This window comes from Coturnix japonica, chromosome 17, assembly GCF_054131305.1.
Source record: "Coturnix japonica strain WE chromosome 17, WE-NBRP24, whole genome shotgun sequence".
NCBI lineage: Eukaryota > Metazoa > Chordata > Aves > Galliformes > Phasianidae > Coturnix > Coturnix japonica.
In genome coordinates, this window is record NC_140679.1 from 16214835 (window position 1) to 16238304 (window position 23470).

The 23470-nt window shown below is 59.8% G+C and overlaps 3 protein-coding genes across 14 annotated transcripts; 1 reads left to right on the plus strand and 2 right to left on the minus strand.

Moving 5' to 3' along the window:
• Window positions 1–501: 501 nt before the first annotated feature.
• On the minus strand, window positions 502–9739 carry HPCAL4 (hippocalcin like 4). Of its 4 annotated transcripts, none has more exons than XM_085518582.1 (4): window positions 9609–9739; window positions 1853–2022; window positions 1519–1734; window positions 502–1320 (listed from the first exon to the last, which is right to left on the minus strand). In XM_085518582.1, exons 2-4 carry the CDS (start codon window positions 2012–2014, stop codon window positions 1123–1125), a joined length of 576 nt encoding a protein of 191 aa, XP_085374708.1. In that variant the 5' UTR covers window positions 2015–2022; window positions 9609–9739; the 3' UTR covers window positions 502–1122. The 4 variants fall into 4 exon arrangements, with proteins under 4 accessions (XP_085374708.1, XP_085374707.1, XP_015739247.1 ...); XM_085518581.1 differs by lacking the exon at window positions 9609–9739 and adding an exon at window positions 3791–3989; XM_015883761.3 differs by lacking the exon at window positions 9609–9739 and adding an exon at window positions 2849–2916.
• LOC107324073 (CYFIP-related Rac1 interactor A-like) lies at window positions 2332–9613 on the plus strand. Of its 6 annotated transcripts, none has more exons than XM_032448973.2 (13): window positions 3921–4072; window positions 5402–5481; window positions 5866–5946; window positions 6951–7030; window positions 7370–7491; window positions 7557–7662; window positions 7785–7921; window positions 8095–8172; window positions 8256–8372; window positions 8498–8577; window positions 8653–8779; window positions 8968–9038; window positions 9129–9613. In XM_032448973.2, the coding sequence occupies exons 4-13, from the start codon at window positions 6958–6960 to the stop codon at window positions 9190–9192; spliced, it is 975 nt and encodes a 324-aa protein (XP_032304864.1). In that variant the 5' UTR covers window positions 3921–4072; window positions 5402–5481; window positions 5866–5946; window positions 6951–6957; the 3' UTR covers window positions 9193–9613. The 6 variants fall into 6 exon arrangements, with proteins under 6 accessions (XP_085374706.1, XP_015739250.1, XP_032304865.1 ...); XM_085518579.1 differs by having other exon boundaries at window positions 3936–4072; window positions 5866–5894; XM_085518580.1 differs by lacking the exons at window positions 3921–4072; window positions 6951–7030 and adding an exon at window positions 2332–2645.
• A 1779-nt stretch (window positions 9740–11518) lies between the features above and the next one.
• Window positions 11519–22815, minus strand: TRIT1 (tRNA isopentenyltransferase 1). Of its 4 annotated transcripts, none has more exons than XR_014935348.1 (12): window positions 22468–22675; window positions 19205–19347; window positions 18668–18764; window positions 18319–18467; window positions 17313–17455; window positions 16934–17045; window positions 16617–16729; window positions 16319–16396; window positions 15296–15449; window positions 14805–14914; window positions 14347–14464; window positions 11519–12137 (listed from the first exon to the last, which is right to left on the minus strand). XR_014935348.1 is itself a non-coding variant. In XM_085518583.1 (12 exons), the coding sequence occupies exons 2-12, from the start codon at window positions 20802–20804 to the stop codon at window positions 11998–12000; spliced, it is 1227 nt and encodes a 408-aa protein (XP_085374709.1). In that variant the 5' UTR covers window positions 20805–20991; window positions 22468–22608; the 3' UTR covers window positions 11519–11997. The 4 variants fall into 4 exon arrangements, 2 of the variants coding, with proteins under 2 accessions (XP_085374709.1, XP_085374710.1); XM_085518583.1 differs by lacking the exon at window positions 15296–15449 and adding an exon at window positions 20781–20991 and having other exon boundaries at window positions 22468–22608; XR_014935349.1 differs by lacking the exon at window positions 15296–15449 and having other exon boundaries at window positions 16948–17045; window positions 22468–22676.
• Between the last annotated feature and the right edge of the window lie 655 nt (window positions 22816–23470).

Consider the following 23470-nt stretch of genomic DNA (forward strand, 5'->3'; position numbering starts at 1 on the left):
GGGAGATGTGGGAGTACTGCGGGGTGGAAGGGGAGCCGCATTTCTGCCTGCGAGCTGAGCCAGAACTGCTGCTAAATCCGGAGAAGCACTTAAAGTTGGTGAGAGCTCCTTAGCAACAGGCACTGTCTGTGCAGGCTGCCGATGGGAAGAACGAAACGTGCAGGGAAGGGGGGCGTGAGGGCGGAGGGTTGATGAGCAGCAGCAGCACGTCCCAGGTCCCAGCGGCTGGCGGTGCTGCAGCGGGCCCAGGATGCAGCCCCCAACCCGGAGGCAGCTGGGACCCAATCTTGGGGGGCACGTGAAACGCCCAGTCCTACCCCACACACACCCAATACGACATTATTCCTTCCCAAAGCTTCGTGCACAGCTGCAGGGTTACATTACACCACCTCCTGTGTAAGGACCGATCCCTCCCCAGCATGTCACAGGCTCCAGGGAGCCCCAAAATGATGCTCAGGAGCGTTGCTCTCCCCCTGCTGAGCCATTCAGGGGGAACACAACCAATGGGGGACAGTTTATTTTTCCATTAAAAAAGAGAAAAAGAAGGAAAAAAAGTAGGTAACTCCACAGCCTCCTAACAGATATCACAGTCATCGTCACCACAATGTGCTGAATAAATACCACTCAGTGACAGTATCGCTGTCCTGGGGCAGAAGGGGCAGAGGCCGGGGCTGGGACAGCAGACACTGCAGCAGTCAGCAGGGCCAGAAACACTCTGGGCACCCTCAGTAGCACAAGGGCAGTTCCAGGAGTCACCCACCGGAGATGGGGTGGTTTCTGGGATCCAAGGGTGGCCTTGGGCGCTTCCTGAAGTCCCCTGACCAACCCTTGGCTATTCCCACCATCAAAAGCAGAAGCAGAAAATCTTCAGCTGGGTGAGGGGGGTGGAGAGGGCAGGACAAAACCTAGGACCAGTTCTGAGCCCCAGCAGCCCCCATGGGGTGCTGCCAGGTCTATTTTAGGGGACCTGGAGCTGGCAGTGCCCAGGAGCAGAGCTGAGGGGTGGCAGCAGGAACAGAGCACAGGACCAAGCAGGCAAGGGGCACCAGCAGGGCATGGGGATGGAAACCATCATGGGGAGCCGAGGTTGGATGCAGCCAGTCCAGCCCTGAGCCCCAGGCCCTATTTCTGCACATCACCCTGCAGCAGGAGGATGATGGAGGGGTCACTCTTGGCTGCCTCCTTGAACTCCTCTAAGGAGATCTGGTCATCCTTGTCCTTGTCCATCTTTGTGAAGATCTTGTCGACGCGTTGCTGGGGCGTCAGCCCGTCTTGGTTCATCCGCATCATGATCACAGTCCCCACCATCCTGTAGATGGCCTGGAGCAGGGAGAGGAGCGGGGTGGGAGCTGGGTGGCCAGGAGGTGCTGAGACAAGGCAGAGCTGCTGCCCTACGCAGCCACCTTTCAGCCAAGGTTCCAGACACCAAAACCCATTTTTTCATGGCCAGATGGGCCCCAAACCTGTGAAAAACCCACATAAAAATGCAAGGTGCCCCACTTATCGGAGCAGCAGTACCTCAATGATCTCCAGCATCTCCAGGCGTGTGATCTTCCCGTCCCCATCCAGGTCGTACATCTCAAAGGCCCAGTTGAGTTTCTGCTCAAAGGTCCCCCTGGAGGTGACAGACAGGGCACAGATGAACTCTCGGAAGTCGATGGTGCCGTCGCTGTTCTTGTCGAAGGTGCGGAAGGCGTGCTGGGCAAACTTGGAGGCGTCACCATAGGGGAAAAACTGCGGGTGGATGAAAGGAGAGAGATCGGAACGGGGAGGGGAGCCCAGAGGGAGCACAGCCCGACACAGCAGGAGAGGGGAGCTCCTGCCCCACAGGCTGTGCCCGATCAGAGCCCACCTTGATGTAGAGCTGCTGGAACTCCTCCAGGTTGAGGATGCCGGTGGGGCAGTCCTTGAGGAAGCCCTTGTACCACTGCTTCAGCTCCTGCTCACTGAACTCCGTGCTCCTCACCAGGTCTTCCAGCACCTCCGGGGCCAGTTTGCTGCTGTGCTTGCCCATGGCTGTGCCTGGGATGGGAAGTGTGGGGCTCTGGATGCCGGCTACAGGGTGGCTGCGCTCCCCAGCGCCCCATCGACCCCACAGCCCTCCCACAACGGAGCTGACCCTCCCGGCTGGTGGCACTCACACGCTGCCAAATGTCACTGCAGTTCTGTGCCACTGGCATCGAAGTGAGGAGAAGTCTCACCTGCATCACCCAACCCACAGCACTGCATTGTGTGGGCAGCACACGCAGCAGCTCCAATGATACACACTGTGCCCACAGCGGCTCCAATGATACACACTGTGCCCGCTCCCACACAGCCCTGGCTGCCGCTGCTCAGCCCGAGCAGCTGAGGGTTTGATGAGGGCTCCCGAGCTGCTCTCCATGGAGAGAGTTGAGGACACGCTCTCTGGAGCCCGACCGAAGCCCCATCGCCCGTTGTGCACCCAGTTTTCCAGGCTTGGGGAACTCTGGGGCACTTTGGGATGACGGGCCCCACGCCGAGCACACGCGGCGGGCAGAGGCCGCATCCTGCCCAGCAACAGAACAGCATCCCTCCATCAGCTGCCACCCACCGCCGTCAGAGATGGAGCCGAGGGAATGTCCGGACATCGCATGGACCCGCTGCATTTCCCCCCTCCAACACCGGTCAGAGCTGCATCCCCGAGACGGAGAGAGCACGGGGAGGGACGGGGCGGTCGGGCTGAGGGATGGCACTCGTGGGCGGGGGGGCAGCTCGGAGGCTCCATCCGCTCCATCCGCAGCAACGCGGCCCCGACGGCCCCGACCCCGACGGCCGCCCCGCCCCGTCCCGGGCAGCGGCTCCCAGCCCCGCCGCCCCCCCCCGTTACCTGTCCGTGCGGAGCGGCCACGAGCGAAGCCGGTTCCGCCGTCGGGCAGCGCTGCCGCCCCCGGCTCTGCCCGCGCCGCTCCCGCCCCTCCCGCAGCCTCCAGCACCGCCCGACTATTGGCTGCGGGCGCTGCCAGTCGGTGGTGGGTGGGGGGCGAGAAATGAGGAGCTGGGGGCTGGAAAGGGAAATGGGCGGCCGGGGGCGGCAGCACCGATGTCCGAGGGGTCCCAGCCCGGAGCGGAGTCCCCGCAGCTCCCGCCCCGCTGCTGCCCGGGGCTGATGCTCGTTCCCAGCGCCAGAAGCGGAACGTTTCCATAGCGGTGGCTCTGCCTCTCCCCGCTGACCTTCCCTCCCCCCGGGCCGTGGGGCAGCGCCTGCAGCCACCGGGGGTGGGACGGAGCCGCGGGGCCACCCGAAATCTCCGCGTGAATCTTCCCCCGCCGACGGGGCCAGAGAAACGGTTTATATGAGGCACAAATATTTGCAGCTGTGCACACACAGCGCGGCTGCGGGGATCCAGCACTCCGGGGGGCCACGGCCGGATCCCCTCGGACCCCTCGGACCCCTCCGGGCCCGATGCGCGGCCCCTGCGCCACGCCGTGCCCGTGTGCGGGGAGGGATGGGGGGATCCCCACCCGAGGCTACACGGGTGGGAAGAGGCGGGGAGGGGGCACGGCGGGGGACACGGCCAAGGACTGTGCGGTGCCCCCTCCCCGCGGCTCCCGGCGGGGCCGCCGTGGGGTGTCACCCCGCTGAATGCCCCGTTTTCCGCTGCTCGGAACCTTCCACCCGCGGCGGCTGCGGGGATGGAGGCACCGCGGGTGACAGTGACGCCGAGCGGGTCCCTCTCGCTGCACCCCCCGCCACCCTCCCACCAGCCGGGACCCCCCGAGATAAGGGCAGGAATGAGGAGAAGCGTCGCCCCGGGCCCCCGGCACCGACCCCCGCGGTGCGAGGCGTCCCCTCGTCCTGCAGCGCGCAGAGACCCGCAGGGCCGCGGATGCCGCCGGCCGGCACGCAGCGGGTTAAGCGTCCCCGGCTCCCTCGCACTTGAGACGTCACCGTCCCCGGTGGCGTGGGGGGGCCGGGGGCCATGGGGGGCTTTGTGGTGCAGTCGGCAGCCGGCGCAGGGCTCGCACGCAGCGGCGGGCGGCTCTTCCCCCCGCACCTGCGTTGCGGGAGCGACCGCACGCACCGGGCGCTGCCGCCGCCCGCGCCACCACGGTGAGAACGGGGCCGGGTCGGGGCGGGGGGCGGCGGGGGGCCCTGGAGGGGGGGGCGGGAGGGTGCAGCCACCGGGATGCTGCAGCCCGGGGGGGGCTTTGCGGCTCCGCACCCCGGAGCCATGCGGTAAATCGGCCGCATCCGCAGTGGGGCCGTAGGGGGGGGGAGGGTGGGTGCATTGCTGGGGGGTTCGGCCCCTAAAGGGGCGGGGGGGGGGGGCAGCGCCGGGGGTCGCCCAGGGGCAGGATCCAGCCCTGGTGCTACGGTGCCCCCGCTGGGAGGGATGCTCGTGGAGATGGTGCAGTGCATTGGAAATAATCCTGGGGACACCACGGGCGTGGCTGGGGGGGGGACCCTGCCGTCCCCAGCGCTGCAACGGCTGCGTGCAGCCCTCAGTGCGTGGAGTGTCCTTCGTGGGGGATTTGGGCTGCGTGGTCCCTGCATGGTGACGGGCACAGGGAGGTAGGGATCAAATCTCCTCCTGAGAGCTCCCCCGAGTGGGATGTGCTGCCCCCCAGGTGTCCCCCCTCACATCATGGGACAGTGTGGGGGGAGTAGAAATGGTGCAAAGGGAGCAATGAACCTCAGACCCCACAGGGCACCGCGGGGACATAGAGGGGCCCAGCCCAGTGCCACCACACGTCTCCATTCCCTGGCACAGGGCAGAGGGGCTGCAGCCATCCCCATCCCTCCCCCAGCACTGGCCCCCACACCAGGGCCAGGCCTCGCACCCATGTCCCCGCAGGGACCCATCTGTGCCCCTCCCTGTGTGCCCAGCACCCCAAAACCCAGCCCTGAGAGCTGCGCTCTGCCCTTCAAGGACAAGCTCTGTGCGGGCACAAAGATGCGATACCATAATTGATGCAAACGACTGAGCAGAGCAGGTGAGGTCTCCCTCCAGGCTGACGGCCCCAGCACCTCCCTGCGGGGCACAGCACCCCAAAAACTCCCCGACATCCACGGGGACAAACCCCGGGTGCACCAGGCAACCCTTTGTGCCCCACAATGGAGAACAGGCAGCAAAGAGCAAAACCACCGAGCAACACGGGGTCCTTCAAGGTGACGTGGGGTGGCTCAGCCCCGTGTGCCCCGGGGTGTCCCCACCCGGGAGGTGTCCGTGGGGCTGTGAGCAGGGGATGCTCAGCCAGTGCCGGTGTGTGGAGCGCACCGACCGCATCTCCAGGAAGCGCTGGGCGGCTTCCAAAGCAGCTGCTGGCAGTGAGAGCGAGCAGAGGCAAATAAGGTGAAGGCTGGAGGGTGTGCGGGGCTGCCCCGAAGCGTCGAGTGGCCACGAGCTGCCCAAGGCCCTGACTCCACGTATCCCCACAGGTCCCTGCCAGCCCATGCTCTGATCAGGGTGCTCAGCACAGCCCCTGCTCCCATCATAGCTGCACCGTGAGCACACCGAGGTAAGGAACCAGGGCTGCAGCTGCGGTGTGGGTGATGGGCCCCTGAATTGGGTCTGTGGGGCAGAAATCCCGGAGTGGGGTCCCCCTCACCCAGCCCTGCCCTTTAGGGCTGCCCGTAGGGGGTTGCATGGGGAGGACACCTTGTCCTGGGGGCTGTTCTGGGGCGGTAGCAGCGCCCACAGGAAGCGCAGCGTGTCCCTCCCCACCTCTAGAAACTGAGAACAGAGCAGCCTCAGATCCACTCACAGCCTCGTGCTCACAGCTGGGAGGGCAGCGGGGCCGGGGGCAGAGGGGGCAGGTAGGTGTCACTGTGGTGGTTGGGGGGCTCCGGGCGCGCGGAGGCAGCGCGGTGCTGTTCCACTCTGTGCTGTTTCTCTCGCTCAGGTCTGCTGGCCATGGGCAACCTGATAAAGGTATTGGGCAAAGATTTAGAAAACTGTCCTCATTTTTTCCTGGATTTTGAAAGTAAGTCCCGTGAGCTGTGAAGGTGAAGCGGGGAGGGGGCCGGGGCCACTGCAGAGGCCGCTCCCCAGAAGATGGGGACAGGCTCAATGTCCTCAAGCAGCATCGTGTCCTTGGGGCCGTCCCGGATGCGCCCTGCACAGGCTGCGTGGGGCTGGGGAGTGGGCTCAGACCCCAGGAGGTGCCCCACATCTGCCCCAAGGGTTCTGCGTGGGGACACGTCCCAGCCACGCGAGGGGGACATGGGGCACTTGCCAGCAGCAGGACCTGGCACATTGCTATTAGTCCGTGGCACTTGGTGACCATGCAGCACGTCCCCACCATCACCATGGCTGGGACAGCCCGAAGGCTGGGGATGCTGGGAGTGTGGCATAAGAACCTGCACCACATGGGTTGGGCTCAGGCACCCCAATGCCCGCAGGTTCCTGGTCCCACACCCGGGGACGTGGCTCAGGAATGATCCAGGCTGTGATGGGGATGTGATGGGGGATGTGGCCGCGGTGGGAGGCTCAGCCTGGTGCAGCTCCCAGCCCCTTCCTGCCTCCCCCCTTCTTCCCCCCAGAGCACAGCGCAGAACAAGAGCGAGGGGTGTAAATATAGTGCAGCAGCAACCGCGGGGCCCAGCCCCAGCCACAGTGGGAAGAGTCTGCGTGCAGCTCTGCATCACCCCCAGCACCAAACACCCCAAAATAGGCGCCGGGGCTGGGGCTGCACAACCGCCCAACCCGGGGGGCCCTTTGGGGGTGCAGGGCCCTCTCCATCCTCTGCATGTGGCTGCGGCTGCTCCCCAGGACCCCCGTTCTGGGACTCACTCACAGCATCGCCCTCCTCACTGCAGCCCAGCGGCTCCTCGCTCTGCTCTTTCCACTCCATCACCCATCACAGCTCCCATCTCCATCCTCAGGGGGAAGAGGGCCGGGAGGTCGGGCTCTGCCCCGCTGCCCGCAGCCTCTTCCCCAATCCCACCTCGCCGTCATGCTTTTTTCCTCTTGTTTCTTCTCTTGCAGGTTTCACATGGGGAACCTTCTTAAAGTGTTGACTTATAACGAACTTGAACAAGGCCCTAATTTTTTCCTTGACTTTGAAAGTGAGATGGGATTTTTATTTTCCTTTTTTTGTTTCTTACCTTATGAGTTCCACATCCACACCATTTGAGTTCCCATGCCCGCCGTCCATCGCACTGCCCCCATCCCAGACACCCACCCCATCGCCGCCCCAGGGATCTCCCCAGGGAGGGGGCGGCCCCACGGCCAGTTGCTCCCACTCCACCCCTCAGAGTCAACCCTTTGGGGTCAGCCCCTCGGGGTCAGCGTGGGGCTGGGGCTGCTCTGGGGCAGCGGGATGGGGACATCACCCCTCTGGCTGCTGCTGCCTCCATCCCGCTCAGAGCCCTCCGGGTTTCTCTCCCCGGGGCGCTGCCCTGCAGATGCGCAGCCAACAGAGGCTGAGACTGCGGTGTGGAACCAGGTGAATGCGGTGCTGGAGGAGTCGCAGGGCGTGCTGGCCGAGCTGCAGTCCTACACGGGCGCTGGGCAGGAGATCCGAGAGGTGGGTGCAGCCCCAGCCCCGCTGTTCTCCCCATAGCTCGGGGTCACCCACTGCTCTCCCCACAGGCCATCCAGAACCCCGGGGACCTGCGGCTGCAGGAGAGGGCATGGAGCACCGTGTGCCCCCTCGTTGCCAAGCTGAAGCGCTTCTATGAGTTCTCTCTGCGGCTCGGTGAGCCCCCCCCATACCCTCATCGCACCCCCATTGTAACCCCACGTGGGACCGCTGCGCTGCCCCATGCCTCAGTTTCCCCATCTGGCAGCGAGGTGGTGACAGCGATGCTCTGTCTATAGAGAACGCACTGCGCAGCCTTCTGGAGGCCCTCACCTGCCCCCCGTACCCCCCAACGCAGCACCTGGAGCGGGAGCAGGCCTTGGCCAAGCAGTTCGCTGAGATTCTGCACTTCACCCTCAGCTTCGATGAGCTCAAGGTGCCCCCCACGGGCTGTAGGTCCCACACTGTCCCCATGCCCGGCCCCACATCAGCTGATTTTTTGCCTGGTGCTGAAGCTGGATGCTGGAGCGTTGCCCTCCCAGCCACGGGGCTCACCCTGGGCACACTGAGCAGCCCCAGTCCCAGCCCCTAACCCTGCACTCCCCATAGATGACCAACCCCGCCATCCAGAACGACTTCAGCTACTACAGACGGACCATCAGCCGAAACCGCATCAACAACCTCCAGGTGAGAGGGGCCCCCCAGGACCACCTCTGTGAGGGGCAGGGTCACAGCAGGGGCCGTCAGCCCCACATCCCCCCTCCCCACAGCTGGATGCGGAGAGCGAGGTGAACAATGAGATGGCCAACAGGATGTCCCTCTTCTATGCCGAGGCCACCCCAATGCTCAAAACACTCAGCAATGCCACCACCAAATTTGTCTCGGAGGTGAGTGTGACCGGGGGGCCTGGGGGGGCTGAAGCAGTGGGGTGAAGCCCCTCTGGCTCCAGGTAGGAGTGGGGCTGGGCGGGGGGCCCTACAGGGAGCAGCCCCTGGGATCCCTTTGCTTTCAGAACAAAACACTCCCAATTGAGGACACGACCGACTGCCTGAGCACCATGGCCTGTGTCTGCAGGGTGATGCTGGAGACCCCGTGAGTACCCACCCTGCGGGCACTGGGGTCTGGGGTCCCTCCTCTCCCTTCCCAGCTCAGACCCTCTCTTTGCAGGGAGTACCGCAGCCGCTTCACCAACACTGAGACGCTGCTGTTCTGCATGCGGGTGATGGTCGGGGTCATCATCCTCTATGACCACGTCCACCCTGTGGGGGCCTTTGCCAAGACTTCCAAGATCGATGTGAGTGGCCCGGGGGGGGTCACAGCCACATTGCGTGTCCCACAGCAGCAGTGATGCCTATAGGGCACAGCCCATGGGGACACCCACGTCTGAGCTGAGCCAGAGGGGAATTTGATCCCTGGGGGCAGAGGGGGGAGGAAATCTATGGGCCGTGTGGACAGTCACCACCTCTTCCGTGCCCTGTACAGATGAAGGGGTGCATCAAAGTCCTCAAGGACCAGCCCTCCACCAGCACCGAGGGGCTCCTGAACGCGCTGAGGTGAGCAGGGAGGGGGGGGCGGGGGGGTCCATCTGCTCGGGGACGGGATCGGCTCCCGAGGGCTGCAGGGTGACGGTCCCCACGTCCCAGGTACACGACCCGGCACCTGAACGACGACACCACGTCCAAACAGATCCGGGCGCTGCTGCAGTGAGCGCAGCTCCGCGTCCCGGCACATCGCAGGTCACCCACACCACGCCCATCCCGCTCATTTTGTACAGAGGGACAGCAGAAATCACACACAAATACAGAAAGAAATAGAAACGGCCCCAAAAAGCCGCCCTGACCTTCTCCCGTCCACCCCCCCCGCCCCCAAACAGCGCCTGGACGCGCTCCCACCGCCCGGAGAGCAGCGCCAGGGACGTGGGCTGGGGGTGGCGCCGCGGGGACACGGGGCCGGGCACGATGGGGCTGGGGGCAACGGGGGAGGGACACGCATCGCCCCCGGCCCCACAAGTGCAGAGGGGGAGGAGGAGGAGGAGGAGGAGGAAGCATCGCTGCGCTGACTGCAGGAATCGGCCCGGCTCCACCCGGTGGATTTTTAATACCCGTAATTAAATCGCCGCTCACCTCTTCTTCTGTACTTGTTTCTGTTTTTGGGGGGTTGGTTATGAAACTGAAAGACGTTTAACCTGCTCGTGGCCGGACCGGGGCCGTCTGCGGGGCGTCCAACCCCGCGCCCGCCCCGGACACGCGGCTCCGATCGGCGCCCTCCCCTCCATCCCCTCCATCCCCTCCATCCCCTCCTTCCTTCCCCTCCTTCTCCTCCCCGCCGCAGCCCGGGCTGCCGCCGCCGGCAGATGGCTCCGCGACACCGCGACACGGCGGCCCCGACGGCGCTCCGCCGCCCCGAGCAGCAGCGGGGCCGAACCGGGAACGATGCTCGTGCACCCCGTGCAGCCACAGCGCCGTGTGACGGCCCGCAGCCCCGCACAGCCGATAGACCCGCACAGCCGATAGACCCGCACAGCCGATAGACACGCACAGCCGATAGACCCGCACAGCCCGCAGCCCCGCACGGCGCCCAGGAGATGCCGCAGCTCAGCCCGCAGCCGCAGCGCTCAGCGGGGCCACGGCAAGAGGGCGACGGCGGATGCAGAGCCCGGCCCGGCCCGCACCGTTTTCTAATCCCAGTGTAATTAATGACCTTATCTTTGGCCAAAGCCATTTAGATTAAGTGGCTGGTGTGATGGGCTCGGCGGCTCCGGCTGTACAGATGGGAGAGCCGCGTTTGTCTGGGGATTAACGCAGGGCAGATGGAGCCCCAGCCCCAAACCTCAGCCGGAACGAGAGATCAGCGCCCACCGGCACCGGGAGATGCGGCAGCGCTCAGCGGGACAGCGCCGGGGGGGGCGCTCAGACACCAGCACTGCACTGCACAGAACAGCACGGCACAGCACTGCACTGCACTGCACTGCACGGCACTGCATGGCACTGTATGGCACAGCACTGCACAGCACAGCACGGCACAGCACTGCACAGCACTGCACACTGTGGGGCAGCAGTGACTGGGGCTTTACAACCGGCCTTACCCCATCCACGCACACAACGAGCACAGCTCCACACACAGCCCTTGGCACAGCCCCTGTGCAGCGCTGTGAGCAGGGCTGAGCCCACACCCACAGTCAGTGTGGATGCAAACAAGTCTGGGCTGGAGCAGGACTGCAGCTGGTGCTGCGCATCATCCCAGCGCTGGAGCCCAGCGCTGCACGATGCCGGCTCTGGGACCTGCATCCAAACTCGCAGCTCTCCCCCAGACACTGACTGCAGCCCCGGCTCCCGCACGGCTCTACCCAGCAGCCCAAAGCACCGTCCTGCGGTGCTGCAGAAATAATTCAGTGCTGACGAACACGGGCCTGAGGTTTAACCTAATCCCCAACACTGCCGAGCCCCAGGGGCAGATCTGCCCACGCAGCCCTTCCCCTCACAGGCTGCGCCCCAGGAGACGCCTCCTGCCACGCGGTGATTCGTGATGAACTGAAGGAAAATCTGCTCTGCCACCTCAAAAGCCTCCCAGGAGGATCCAGGATCCCACGGGGCAGGAGGATCCCAGCCGTGCTGCAAAAGGCCTCGGTGGGGAGCGAAGGCAGCGCTCAGCTCCTCCAGGAACAAAGCTGAGACAGCGACTGTCCCACAGATGCACAGCACCAGGAATTTGCTGCTCAGCAACTGGGATTCAAATGCAGGAGCTGGTCCTGCTGCCAAACCACAGCGTAAAGCCCCGGGAATTCAGCTTCAACCGGGACAGACTCATCTGCTGCAAACTTGATGAGATCATTTCCAAGTTCCTGTTTAACAGGTGCCAGCTCTTTCTGCACCTGCTGTGTGCACACGGCCGACACCACGCTGACAACATCTGCTCGGCTCCCTGCGAAGCTGCAGAAAAGGTGACGGGAAGAAGGGGCCGGGCTGGACATCCCACCCTCTGTCTGGAGCACGGAACCTGGGCCAGGTGGGAACAGACGGCAAGAACGCTCAACTTCTTTAATGGACAGGGGAATCCACAGTCACCTGTACCTTTATTTCCATAAAGATTCAAAAATCCAGAAAAAGGCAGTGAAAGCTCACTTAGGCCCTGAGCTGCACTCCTGGCCAAGCTGGAGGAGCACAGTGCTTCTGTCTCTGAGAACAACGCGTTCACATGCCAAAGGAGAAGCTCCACCTCTCCAGGGATAAGGCAGGGTCCGTGGCAGGAGTGAACACTGGGCACGGGACGCCCCAGCAGCCTTGCCCCAGGGCCAGCCCTATGCAGGCAGGGCAGGAGAAGCACAGAACACAGCAAGGAGAGGCCACACAAAGAGGCTCTGCTGCAGCCCACGGCCTTCTGGCTGTCACAGACCTGCCTCATCCTCCAACAAAATGACTCAGCTCCTTTGGGTCAAGGCCACCCAGGACTCAGCCTTTCCTCACCATCCAGGTGGAAGCACGGCTGCTCCCAGCCACCAGCCCATTCACAGACCTATGGCAAAGGCACGCTGCTGTCCTTGTCTGAGGTCTCTTCACTCCTGCTGTCCCTCACTGTCTCTGGAGCATGTCCAGCAGCCTCCAGCTTCTTTCTCTTCTTCAGGTGGTGTAGATGGGCTTTGGATCGTGTGTGAGCTGGAGGAAGAGGCAAACAGGCATTTAACTCTGGGGAACCTGGGGAAGGGAGCACATGGCCCGATTTGCCCTGCATCAAAGCATCAGGGTGCAGCCTTCAAGCCTTCCCCTGAAAAGAAGAAGGTGGGAAAGGGAAAAATCCTGGGTTTGTATGCAGAAAGCCCCCAGCTGTCAGGATTCAGTGCCCCGCAGGGTGGCTCTAACTGAACCTCAACATGCAGGAGCAAAGAAGAAAGGCAGGTGTTACCAAACACTGCAGGACACGGGTGAGGTGCAGTGCTCTCTCAGTTCATGGAACGAGGCCAGGATCATTTGTAAGCATAGATGTGCCTGCACTACAGCACTGGGGATAACCTGTACATCACAGAGCAGATAGGGACAGAGCCCAGAGTTGCAATTATGCTTTTGCATAACTCCAGGGCAAGGCTTGCAGCTATGAGAGCCCTTTAGGAGTCTGACGGGAACAGAGGTGTGATCCCAGGGAAGCAAGTTCTTCTGACAAACCAGGGCAGCAAGAGCTGCACTTCTGTTTAAAATCACATTGTTAAGGACAGCAAAACCTCCCATATCAGTGGAAGTATCTATACAGAAGGTGCTCTGTCTAACCAGGCCAATGTAACAGCAGCAGGGCGGCTTTGCTATTTCCAAGAGATCAGAGCAGCAATTACAGCAGCAAACTTCTCAAGCAGGGCCTTAATTAAACAAGGGTATGTTCTCACTGAATCAAGGCCCTGAGGTGTTTTCCAGTCATCCTCTTCTGTCAGAGGATAAAATTACATGCAAAGCTGCTGCTTTATCACCACACTGTAGGGTCACCCTCAGCTTGAAACAAAGTCACACCTCTTACAATTTGTTGTAAGCAACTCCAAAGCTCAGAGCAGCTCAGGAAGCACTGATTTCAGTGGGTGTCTGGGGGGTGCCACAAATTGTAAAGTTAAGAGTTTAAAAATCTTCCAGAGCCAGTGGGGCACTTGGAAGCAGCTCACAGAACTATCTGTACCTTAAAGCAGTAGAGCAGATTGCAGATTGACTCAGCCCCCACTACTGCCTTCACTTCCTTCAGAGCTTTTACATTTCACAGTTAAAGTAACACCCAGGTTTGGGGCAATCCTACTCCTGCCATCTGGGGACTGGAGCCACATTCAGCAGCATGCAGAGAACACACAGCTGGTCTAGGTTTGAAATGGAACTCTCATCTATCTGAACCTGGGACAACACCCCCAGAGGACCAGTTGTTGCAACTGTTGTGTCTGGGGTTACCTTGAGGAGCTCCCATTCCATCATACACCTTTACAACCTGCTGCACAGGAAGGACAGCACAGATTCTGCTAATGTTCTGAGTTCTCTGGCTCTGAAGCTTTTTCAAAGTACCTCCAAGCCAGAGCAGCTGAGACTGGCTGCAACGGCAATTATACTTAGACTGGTCTCATCGTAATGACCTCCCTACAGCAAAGCAACTTCCACCTCTGTTTCAGCAGTTCCCTGGATCAATAGTAATGAACGGCTCATTCAAATCTGATGACCAATGATCTGGGTATGATTTATCTTTGCATTATCTCTGCATATTCTGCATTTGGGCAACACATGGAGGTTTATCAGTTCCATTTCTGTAGAGATTCTCACTACTTTTTGTTTCTGGTTCTCAGCACGAGCCCAACAGCACCGATAAATTCTCTGAGTTAATCTGATTCCAACTGAGCTCCTTTAAAGTAAGTCCATTGAAAACAGAAAATCCTTTTCTATCACCATTGCAGCTAGGAATACTTTTTTTTTTTTTTTTTAACATACAAATAGGAGAGATTAGAGCAAAATCAGGCTATTGCAGACATTAGGAAACTTTCTTCTCACACAACTTTTCAGAAAAAATCAACCTGTTCTGTTTTTAGAGCAAGTAATTGAAGTGCTCAGAAGGACGAGCTCAGGCTGAACACAGGCATCTCACACAGAGCCTGGTGCAATGGCAGAGCAGCAGTGTGCTCACCAGGTGCCAGGGAGGCAGCCCGACAGATGGCTGCTGTGGCACAGCTCCTGCACCCCCTCTAGGCTTGCAAATGGCTGCTTTCATGCACAGGCTGTAAACAATCCTTGAAAGCCCAAGATCATGTGCTGAGGGTCATCTGGCCAAGCAGAGCCAGCCAAGGAGGCTGCCTCATGCTGCACCCTGCACACAGCTGCGCTCTCTGCATCAGAGGCCCCTGCCAGGACCTACCTGCCCACTCCCTGTCCCCAATGATGACTCTGCTGCACAGCTCACACACACGATGGCTCCGTTTGTTCTCGTTCACATCACACTCCATCCTTACAGGCTCCACAGGTGGCTTGCGTCCCTGTCGAATACATGATGCTTCAAATGAGTTTCCATCCAGAAAATCTGCCATGGCTGTGTTTGCTTTGGTAGGGTTTGGGCTGTGAATTTTCTGTACTCAGGTACTAACACCAGTAGGACAGAAGATGCACTTTTACCATGTAAGAACAGTGGGATACTGAGCGTTAGGAGAAATTTTCAGCTTCAGCACTCTGCCACTGCAAATAAAAGCATCCGTGGCTGATTTGGACACAGACAGCCCCACTCGTGGGAGAGACCTAATGCCATGTTATGGGGTCTGCAGTAACTGAGAAACAGGCTTTTCAGGAACAGCTTACACCTTAGTACTGTTTGTCCCATACCTGGATGAAGCTCTCCACAATCTCCAGAGCAGGCTTCAGCACATCTTCTTCCCACCGCAGGAGATCAGACACCTCCAAGCCATACACTGGGGGCACGTTGGGGCCAGGACCTACAGGGACACAGAGGAGCAGGTGACTGCCAACACTCCCCAGCCTGGTGCCCAGCACCCTGCGCAGTCAGCAAGCAGGCCCTGTGGGTCTGCACAATGCCTCAGGGAATCTGTTCTTTCATAAACCTGTCCTTCAGTGCTCAGGAGCAAATGGCACCAGCCTTTCTGGAGCCAAAATTACCTGAAACCTCAGCTTGTGGGCAAACAGCAATAACACCTCAGACTCAAGGCAAGCAACTTCATGATTGCGTGCCTTCAGGACAGCATTACAAAGTCAGAGCACAGCAAGCAAACACTTCATTGTTACCATGGTCCACAGGAGGCCACAGAGAATGAAGAGTTATATGGATGCATAAAACCATCATGTAAAGCTGTGCTTACAAGGAGATGCACACACAGAGCCTGGGTGGGGAATCTTTAGGTGCAGGCTCCCGTTCAGCTGTGCCGCTCAGAGCTGTCATTGCTTGTGTGACTGCAGCAGTTCTCAGCTCATGGAAGTGGGCTGTGACAGGAGCTGGTTTGTCAGTGCCTCCACCTGAAAAGGCAGATTCAAATCCACCACTCTGCCCTTGCAGACCCAGTATGAGGGTGAGGGGCATTGGTTGCAGCCCAGTCATGCAGGACAGCCACAACCAGAGCACACCCGCTCCCTTTGGCAGCAGCCATCAGGCACACAGCCCCACTGGGACAAAGCCACCAAAGGCTGCCGTGTGCCAGGCTCCAGCAGGTGCTGCTTTTTATTGCTGTAACCACAAACAAGTTCTTGATAGGGCTGATCTGGAGTACACCTGCCACCAGAAAGGTGAGCCATATCCACCAAACACATGGCTCCATGAAAGCTCTCGCACTCTGTTCAAAGCCCATCTTTTGACTCGAGTTTCCCCCTGCCTTTTTTTCTGTTGTTGTTGTTTTGCCCTACCAAGCACCTTTCAACAAGTGCCCGGCTCCCAGCTGCTGCTGCTGGCCCTGCTCCAAGGCTGGGCTGAGATGGGGAAGTCCTGCTGGCTCCCTGCCACCACAGCAAGCAGGGCCTGGTGCAGCCAATGGGCTCCAACTCCTAATCCGGGGGGCATCTGTCAGCTGGGCTTCTTGCCCTACACAGGGGACATGTGTGAGTGCCTGCTGGGCATCTCCTCAAGAACCTTGGGGCTGCAGGGACACAGCAGCCCACTGTCACCCATAGCTGGCCAGGCACAGAGCCAAGCAGTTGGTTGCATTGTTCCTGGGAGTGGAAGATCTTTTGACAGGCAACCAGTGTGTACTGGAGAAGCAGTGAGAAGGAGCTGTCTCTCTGAGTGTCTGGTCAGACAGCTGGGGGCAAGATGAACACAGGCAGCATCAAAGCAGGGTGAGTAGACATATGAGAACAGGAGTGGTGAGGCAGCACAGGAACACAGGACTTACGTTTCAGGAAGCGGTTTCGGACCCATTTGTTCTGCCTCCGGGCATACCTCTTGCTCACCTGTTTCAGGGCCTGGATCCCTATGAAACAATGGATGTAATTATCTGGATGTGCTCTGAGATGCTCTGGAATACTAAGCCCCTGCCTTTCTGGTCTTGCTGAAGTGAAAACTACATGGAGAAAGGTACAGTTCAACTCGAGCAAGACCTGTCCCAGGTCTGAGCTTGGTTCGGTCCAGGCTGTGTCACCTGGAGCTGCATGAGGCTGAGGGGAATACGGTACATAGGGTGCTGCTCCCACCTTTTTGCAGTAGCAGGGCACTGGTCTCAGGTGAGCAGTTCCCCTCACTGACAAGGTACTCATGAAACTCCTTGAAACCAATGGACTGGAAGATGCCGTGCTGATAATCCTGCCTGGAGAGTAAGAAAACAGCCAAGAGTCAGGGCCACCTCTTTCAGAACAGTGGGTGATCCCAGCCTTCCAAGGGACAGTTGAGGCTTCTGTGTCTCAACCTGTAGGGAGGGATCCCCAGGTGACACAAGATTGTGGCATCAGGGGACAAGCTACACAGGAACACATAGCAATGCCTTCAGTGAGGGAGCTGGCTTCTCACCCACCGGTTCTCGGTCACCTTTTCTTGATTGTAGCGTTGGTGGAAGTCCCGCAGCTCTTCCAGCAGCCCTGCAGCCAGCATATCATCCACCCGCTGCTCCAGACGTTGGTCCAGAGCTGGGAGGAAAAGGGCAAGACATGCTCAGCTGCTCAAGTTATGCTCTTGAAGACCCACAGCTGGACTTTCTGCACTCCCAGCCTCCTGATCCATCTGAAGAAGGCAGAGCCCAGCAGGCAAGGACAACGAGTCCTCTGTCATGCCTGATGGTACCAAAGGAATTGCTGCCTTCTCCAGTAAAGAGGCTGGGGCATGAACACGAAGTCAGCTTTCACCCCTCATCACACTGTGCAGCCAGTCAGGAGCTGTACCAAGCCCACACTCACCTGCCTGGTCTGCATGAAGCCACAAGATACAAGAGTGTGGGTATTTTAGGGGCCCCCCTAGGGGTCCCCCACCTTCTTCCTGCTGCTGCTGCTGCAAGATTTCACTGTGGGGGATCCCTGTCTCTTCAAACACTTGGAGGCTCCTGTAAACAAAGACAGACACAGCTCAGAGGCTGGGTAAGGATGAGCTTTTCCATTCCCCCAGCAGCCCTGCGGGCTCCAGCAAAGGGAACCGCAGACGCTCACTGTGATCCAACCCTCTCATGTGGGGGAAGGGCAGACCTCAGCTCCCTCCCGTGCCCAGCATCCCAACCACACCCAGGTCCTAGGGGAGCAGTGCAGAGTACAGCGGTGGCACCCCAGCAGCCCAGAGCACAGCCACCCACTCCTGCCTGGCACCAGCACAAACGCTGCAGGGGACAGGATTCTGGCTCCAGCTCTGCCCTTTCCAGCCAGGCAGGGGTGCAGGTAAGGGGCCAGCACAGTCAAATCTGGAGGAGACTGTGAAGCATCACTGCCAGGGAGCCAAAGGGAGCTGCGCAGTGTGCCCGTGCCTCTGTCCCCCTGCACCGTGCGAATGGGGTGGGTGGTGTTCTGCTCCCCCCAGGCCAGGGCAAGGCTGGGATGGGCCTGACAAAGCAGCAGGCCTGGTCTTGCTGCCGTGCTGTTCCCACAGAGCTCAGGTATGTTACTCAGCCAGCATGACAGCTTGCTCTTTAAATAACTCTAGATAAACCCTGCTGCTGGGGCACCGTAACAGGAGCAGCCCCATCACACAGAAGCTAGCAGCAACGCTCTGTCCTGCAGCCCAAAGGCAGCTCAAGCTTGGGGGCTGCACGGCCACAGCTCTCAGCAGCCCAGATTACACACAGTTCCCCAGTACCAGTGCTCCAAGGTTCCTAGAAGGCTCAGAGCACCCATTTGGGATGGGAGAATTCATCTTGCCATGTTCCCAGGCACACAATTCCTCTAGGACAGGGTGCTGGGCCATGCACACCAGGCTCACCTGGCCACTTTGCGCTTGTCGTTTGGGTGCAGCCTGGCTGCCATCTCTGGGTCTACCTGACTCAGGCGGTGATGGAGATCAACAGCATCCAGCTGCTCCAGCTCCACTTTCCTGTCAGTGACTGTGCCAGACACCAGGCCGGACTTCTCCTGTGAGGTACAAGGCAGCCCTGAGCCAAAACACTCACCTGCAAGCAGGCCAGTATGAGCGAGATGACCTGCAGCCCCAGGGGGCGTTTGGTTTTTCTTGCCCTACTCTAGCAAGGAAGTACCATGCCAAGATGTGTGAAGCCTGCCCTGAACACAGGGCTCACTGCTGCCCAGAGGGATTCAAAGCCCCACCATGATACCTTGGTGTTGACAAGGACCTTCCAGAGCAAAGACTCAATGTAGTAGTTGGTTCCTCCCACAACAATCGGGATCTTGTCTCGAGCAAATATATCTTCAATGTGCTACAGTCAAGGAGCATAAGCAGAGACCCACAGCAGGGAGAAAGGGCCATGAGGAGATCCCCCCCTTCCGGCACCACACAGCCCACGAGGCTCCAGAGCAGTGTTACAGCTCTCTCTGGTCCCTTACAGCCCTCTTCTATCTGCACCAGCAACTGCTGAGATTCAGGAACAGTCAAGGAGGGCAACATCTGGCTGTGCACTGCTGCTGTGCAGCAGGGGTGCTGCCCTGACAGTCCTGAGAAGGAGCTGCCCTCACTATTAGCAGGGTAAAACTAGATCCAAGTCCCTCTTGCCATCAGTATCCCCTGAAAACAGGAGTTAGTTGCTATGCAAGGAGCACAAGGCTGACGTAAACACTGATCTCTCTTGAAGGCCTATCTGTGGAGGAGGGAAGTCCGTATCTGCTTGGCTGGGCAGGCTGCAGCGCAAAAGGATATCAGAGCCACAGCTTTGTCTCTGAAATCCACCACTGTGTAGTTGGAGACAAGAGGATCCACAAAGCTGATCATGTGGTGTCTGCACAGGCGCTGCTCCTGGGGAGAAACCTTGTTTGTGATGATGTCCAAGCCCTTGTACACCTGAGGAAGAGAAGAGCGTGTTGCCCACCTCAGCATGTGCTGAAACCCCACCTGCCACCACGCAGGTCCCAGACAGAAGGACAAGGTGACACAGAGGTGACCCGTGGGCAGGAGGCACAGTGCAGCAGCCAGGGACAAGCTGAGGTTACTGGAGTGGGGAAGCCCGATCCTGCAGTCATTCGAGCTGGGGCGGCTGAACCTGCAGACGCTCCCTTCCCTGTCTTGCCTAACCCCTCTGTCTGCTTTGAAGGCAAGTGCCAGGTTCTGTCCTCAAGAAAGGCTGGCCTGGAGGCAGGAAGCAGGGCGAGAGGCAGGGCAACCAAATGCTTTTCCTTTCTGCCTGCAAGAGACCAGCAGACAGGAGGAGCAGCCTGAGGGGCAGTTCCATGCCAGTGTGTCCGGTGGTGGGCTGCAGCAAACTGATCACCTGCCCTGCTGACTGCACAGCTGAGCTGATGAGTCCACTCAGTATGGGTCTCCTGTTGACACCAAAATCCAGAGTCAAAGCATTTGAATTCAGCAAGCTTTGGCTCAGTGCCTTCCAGCCCCAACAGGGGCCTTGCACCCGCTGCAGCTCCCACACGTCTGCTAATGTCCCAGCCAACACACAGCCCTAACGGGGCTTCCAGCGCCCATGCAGGCAGGGTCAGGGCTTACACTTCACACTGAATCCCCCCCAAGGTTCTGCTGGAGATTAAACACCAAGATCCTCCCAGAATATCTGGAAACAAGAGGAGGAATGTGGTGTCAGTGTGTGGGCTGGGAGGGAACAAAGGCAGCCTTTACGCACACACAGCCAGCACAGAGAAGGTTTCCACCAGCTGGCTGTCGGCACAGCCGAACCCGAGACGTCCTCCCGACACTCATTTCTATTTTCAGCAGGCAGCTCAGATAAGCCTTTGTTGCTTTCTAAGGCCCCAAAACAGATTAGCAGCAGCCCGAAGCAGCAGGCCTCTGAGACACTGCACACAGGCTAAGGACTAAAGGTGCTTAGCCCTGGCCACAGCCTCCCACCTCTTGTCGCTGAGAGCCAGCAAGTCAGTTCCAGGGCTCAAAGCACTTGGTCAGACACTTGGCACCAACTCTGGGTGGGAAAACTGAAGCAGGAGGCACAAAGCAGCCCTGAAACCCCTGCCCCTCATCCGCCATGGAAGGGGCAAGGCACAATGTGGGCACAATGTGAAGGCAATGTGCGGTGGGTGTGCAGCCTGGGACCCCATGCACAGCAGACCATCCCCAGCTGGGAAGGGCTCACAAATTACAGGAGATCTCCAGCAGTGAGGGAATGGAGGGGAGAACCCAAACCAAATCAGGGTGAAAGGGAAGAAAAATTCAGTCCCCTTCTATACAGTCTTCCACAAGAAACCTATCAGCAGAGCTTCGGCCAAAGCTCTTAAGTCGTCCTGACTTGACACATTAACTGACAAACATACCCAGTGTGCCACAACAGTCTCCATAGGAGAACTTCCTCACTGCTCGGAGGTATGACACCCAGGAGGGACACTGGGACCAGGATGGATGGGGGGCCTCCAGCACAGTGGCACCAGGATCACTGCATTCTCACTGCTCTTCTGGGAACAAAGCAGGACTGGCTTTACCCCAGCAGGCTTCTCTGGGGAAACTACAGACTTCTGAAGGAAACTTCTGGGATATGAACAGTAAGAGAAAGGACAAAATAAAAAAAAAAAAAAAAGGAAAAAGATTAAGAGACCATCAGATTAACCAGAGCTGCAGAGCTGCCTTGCAGGCATCAGCTAAGTCTGTAACTTGATCACAGCAACACACAGCCACAATAAAAGCGCCCTGGAGAGAGAGAGGCCTGTGTAAGGGAACAGGTGGGCTTGGGCTCCCAGCCCCTCCCCAAGCCCGGCCGCAGCTCCAACAGCTGCCCAAAAGACACTGCCAGCCTTGTCAGACCTCGGCAGCGCTCATATGGGTACAGCCATGAATGGACAGCAGGGCTCAGGGCAATGTGGCCGCCGGCAGCTGTCACTTGAGAATGAGCAATGGGGTTTTTAAAGCCCCACGACTCTTCCACGAGGCCATTGGTGTCAGCGCTGTGCGGCAGAGGGATACACAGCACAGAAACCTACTCCACAGGAACAAAGCCAGCGTGAAAGCAGACCCAGTTGGCTGCCGCGGCTGCCTAAGCAGGGCACCAGGGTTAGTGGAGCATGGTGGGGGAAGTGCGATGTGATGTGTGCGATGTGATGTGTGCGATGTGATGTGTGCCGTGTGCCTGCAGGCGGCTGCCCCACGAGGCCACACTGAATGCAGGCACAGCACAGCAGCACCCGGGCTGCTCAGCTCTCACTCCACAGTCACGCTAGAATGAGATTAAAAGGAAAGGAGGACAAGAGCCACTCGAGCTGAGATGCCATTGGGTGCCTGCAGCCAGAATCCTCCAAGTGACTGCATTCCCACAGTGGGATCTGAAACAACCAGAGCACAAAATGCGTGTTTCAAAGCATCCACCAGCACAAAACAAGAACGAGCAGCACACCAGTCAGCTCCAGAACACACGCAGAGCTCCGTGAGCAGCAACAGCCTCACATTCCAGGGTCACAACAGTTAACAACCCTTTCCATAACCCAATGTACCCAATGTGAGAGGGCATAGACACGAGTCCAGGAGTGAAGGCCACAACGTGGGGCAGCACGGGGCGATGCAGGCCCTGCACGAAGGTCTCTTTGGAATTCAGTGCATTTAAACCCCAGACTCTGACCCCATGAGTTTAAGGAAAACGCTTCATACAGAATTAAAACCTTCTGATCTGTTGGGTTACAGGAGGCAGAAGGTGGGCAGGACTAAGTGCAGCACGATGGGCTCAGACAGCAGCGCCAGATGAAACACATCAGGGAGCACAACCAACACTCGGAGCGGGCTGTGCTCCCGTTTGGGGGGCGGCCCGCACACTGTCACAGGCCCCAGTCCCGCCTCACGTAACCGCACACCGACCCTGGGACCCTCCGGACAGCGCGGCACAGCGCGGCCTACTGCGGCCTACCACGGCCTACCATGGCCTACCACGGCCTACCATGGCCTCCCGCCCCGCCGCTCTGCCCGCCCCTCCCCCTGCCCGCCCCCCCGCGTTCTCCCCGTTCCCGCACCGCCCCGTACCTGCATGGAGTCGGCGCTGACGATCTCCCCGCCCAGGCGCAGTCCCAGCTGTACGGCCAGCGCCGACTTCCCGGTGCCGGTAGCGCCCAGGATCACCACGAGCGGCCGCGGCGGAGCGGCCCGGCCCAGGCACCGCGCGGCCGCCATGACCCGGCCCGGCGGCTGCCGCGGAAACGGGCGGGGCGGGGGCGGGCCGGGGCCGGGGCCGTCCGCGGAACGGCTGGGAGGGCGGCTCCGGGCCCCTGCACCGCCCCGGGAGCAGCGCGGGCCGCACGGCGCCGTGTCCGGAGCTCCCGGCCGCCGCCTCTCTGCGTCCCGGCGCCGATCCCGGCCGCGCTCCGGGTCCCGGTCCCGGTCCCGGTTCCATTTTGGACCCTTCTGGCTCCCCCGGAGCGGAACCGTGTCCCAGAGCGACCGGGGGGGGGAGGGGGGGCAGGACGGGGTGGAAGGATGCCGTTACCATGGCAACGGGGCAGAAGAGCCGAGTTGCCATGGCAACAGAGAGGAGCCCGTTGCCGTGGAAACCGCGCGGCCTCCGAAAGGCAGAGGAGACTCGTCACCATGGCAACAGAGAGATGGGAGCACGGGCTGTCGCCATGGCAACAGAGAGGAGCAGGGGATGGGCGGGACGGGACGGTTGCCATGGTGACAGCGGGAGGATGCTGAACCGCGGCACCGCTCCCCCACGATGAGCATCCTGCCCAGCAACGGGAACGGGACGGACACACAGACACAGACACAGAGACACAGACACAGACCGACACACAGACTGACACATTGCTTGCTCAGAGCAAGACTTCTGCTGCCACTAGGAATTAAACCTAAAAACGCTGAGTTCAGGGAAGGGGAGACAGTAAATATGTATAGAATTTAATCTACTCAGCAAACAAGGTGCCCAAAGATCCCACCCAGCTATAGTGTTACCAGCAGCCCCCACAGGCTGCCCCGAGCCCATTAGCAGAGTGTTGGGTTACACCAAGGCCCCTCCGAGCCCGGCACAGAC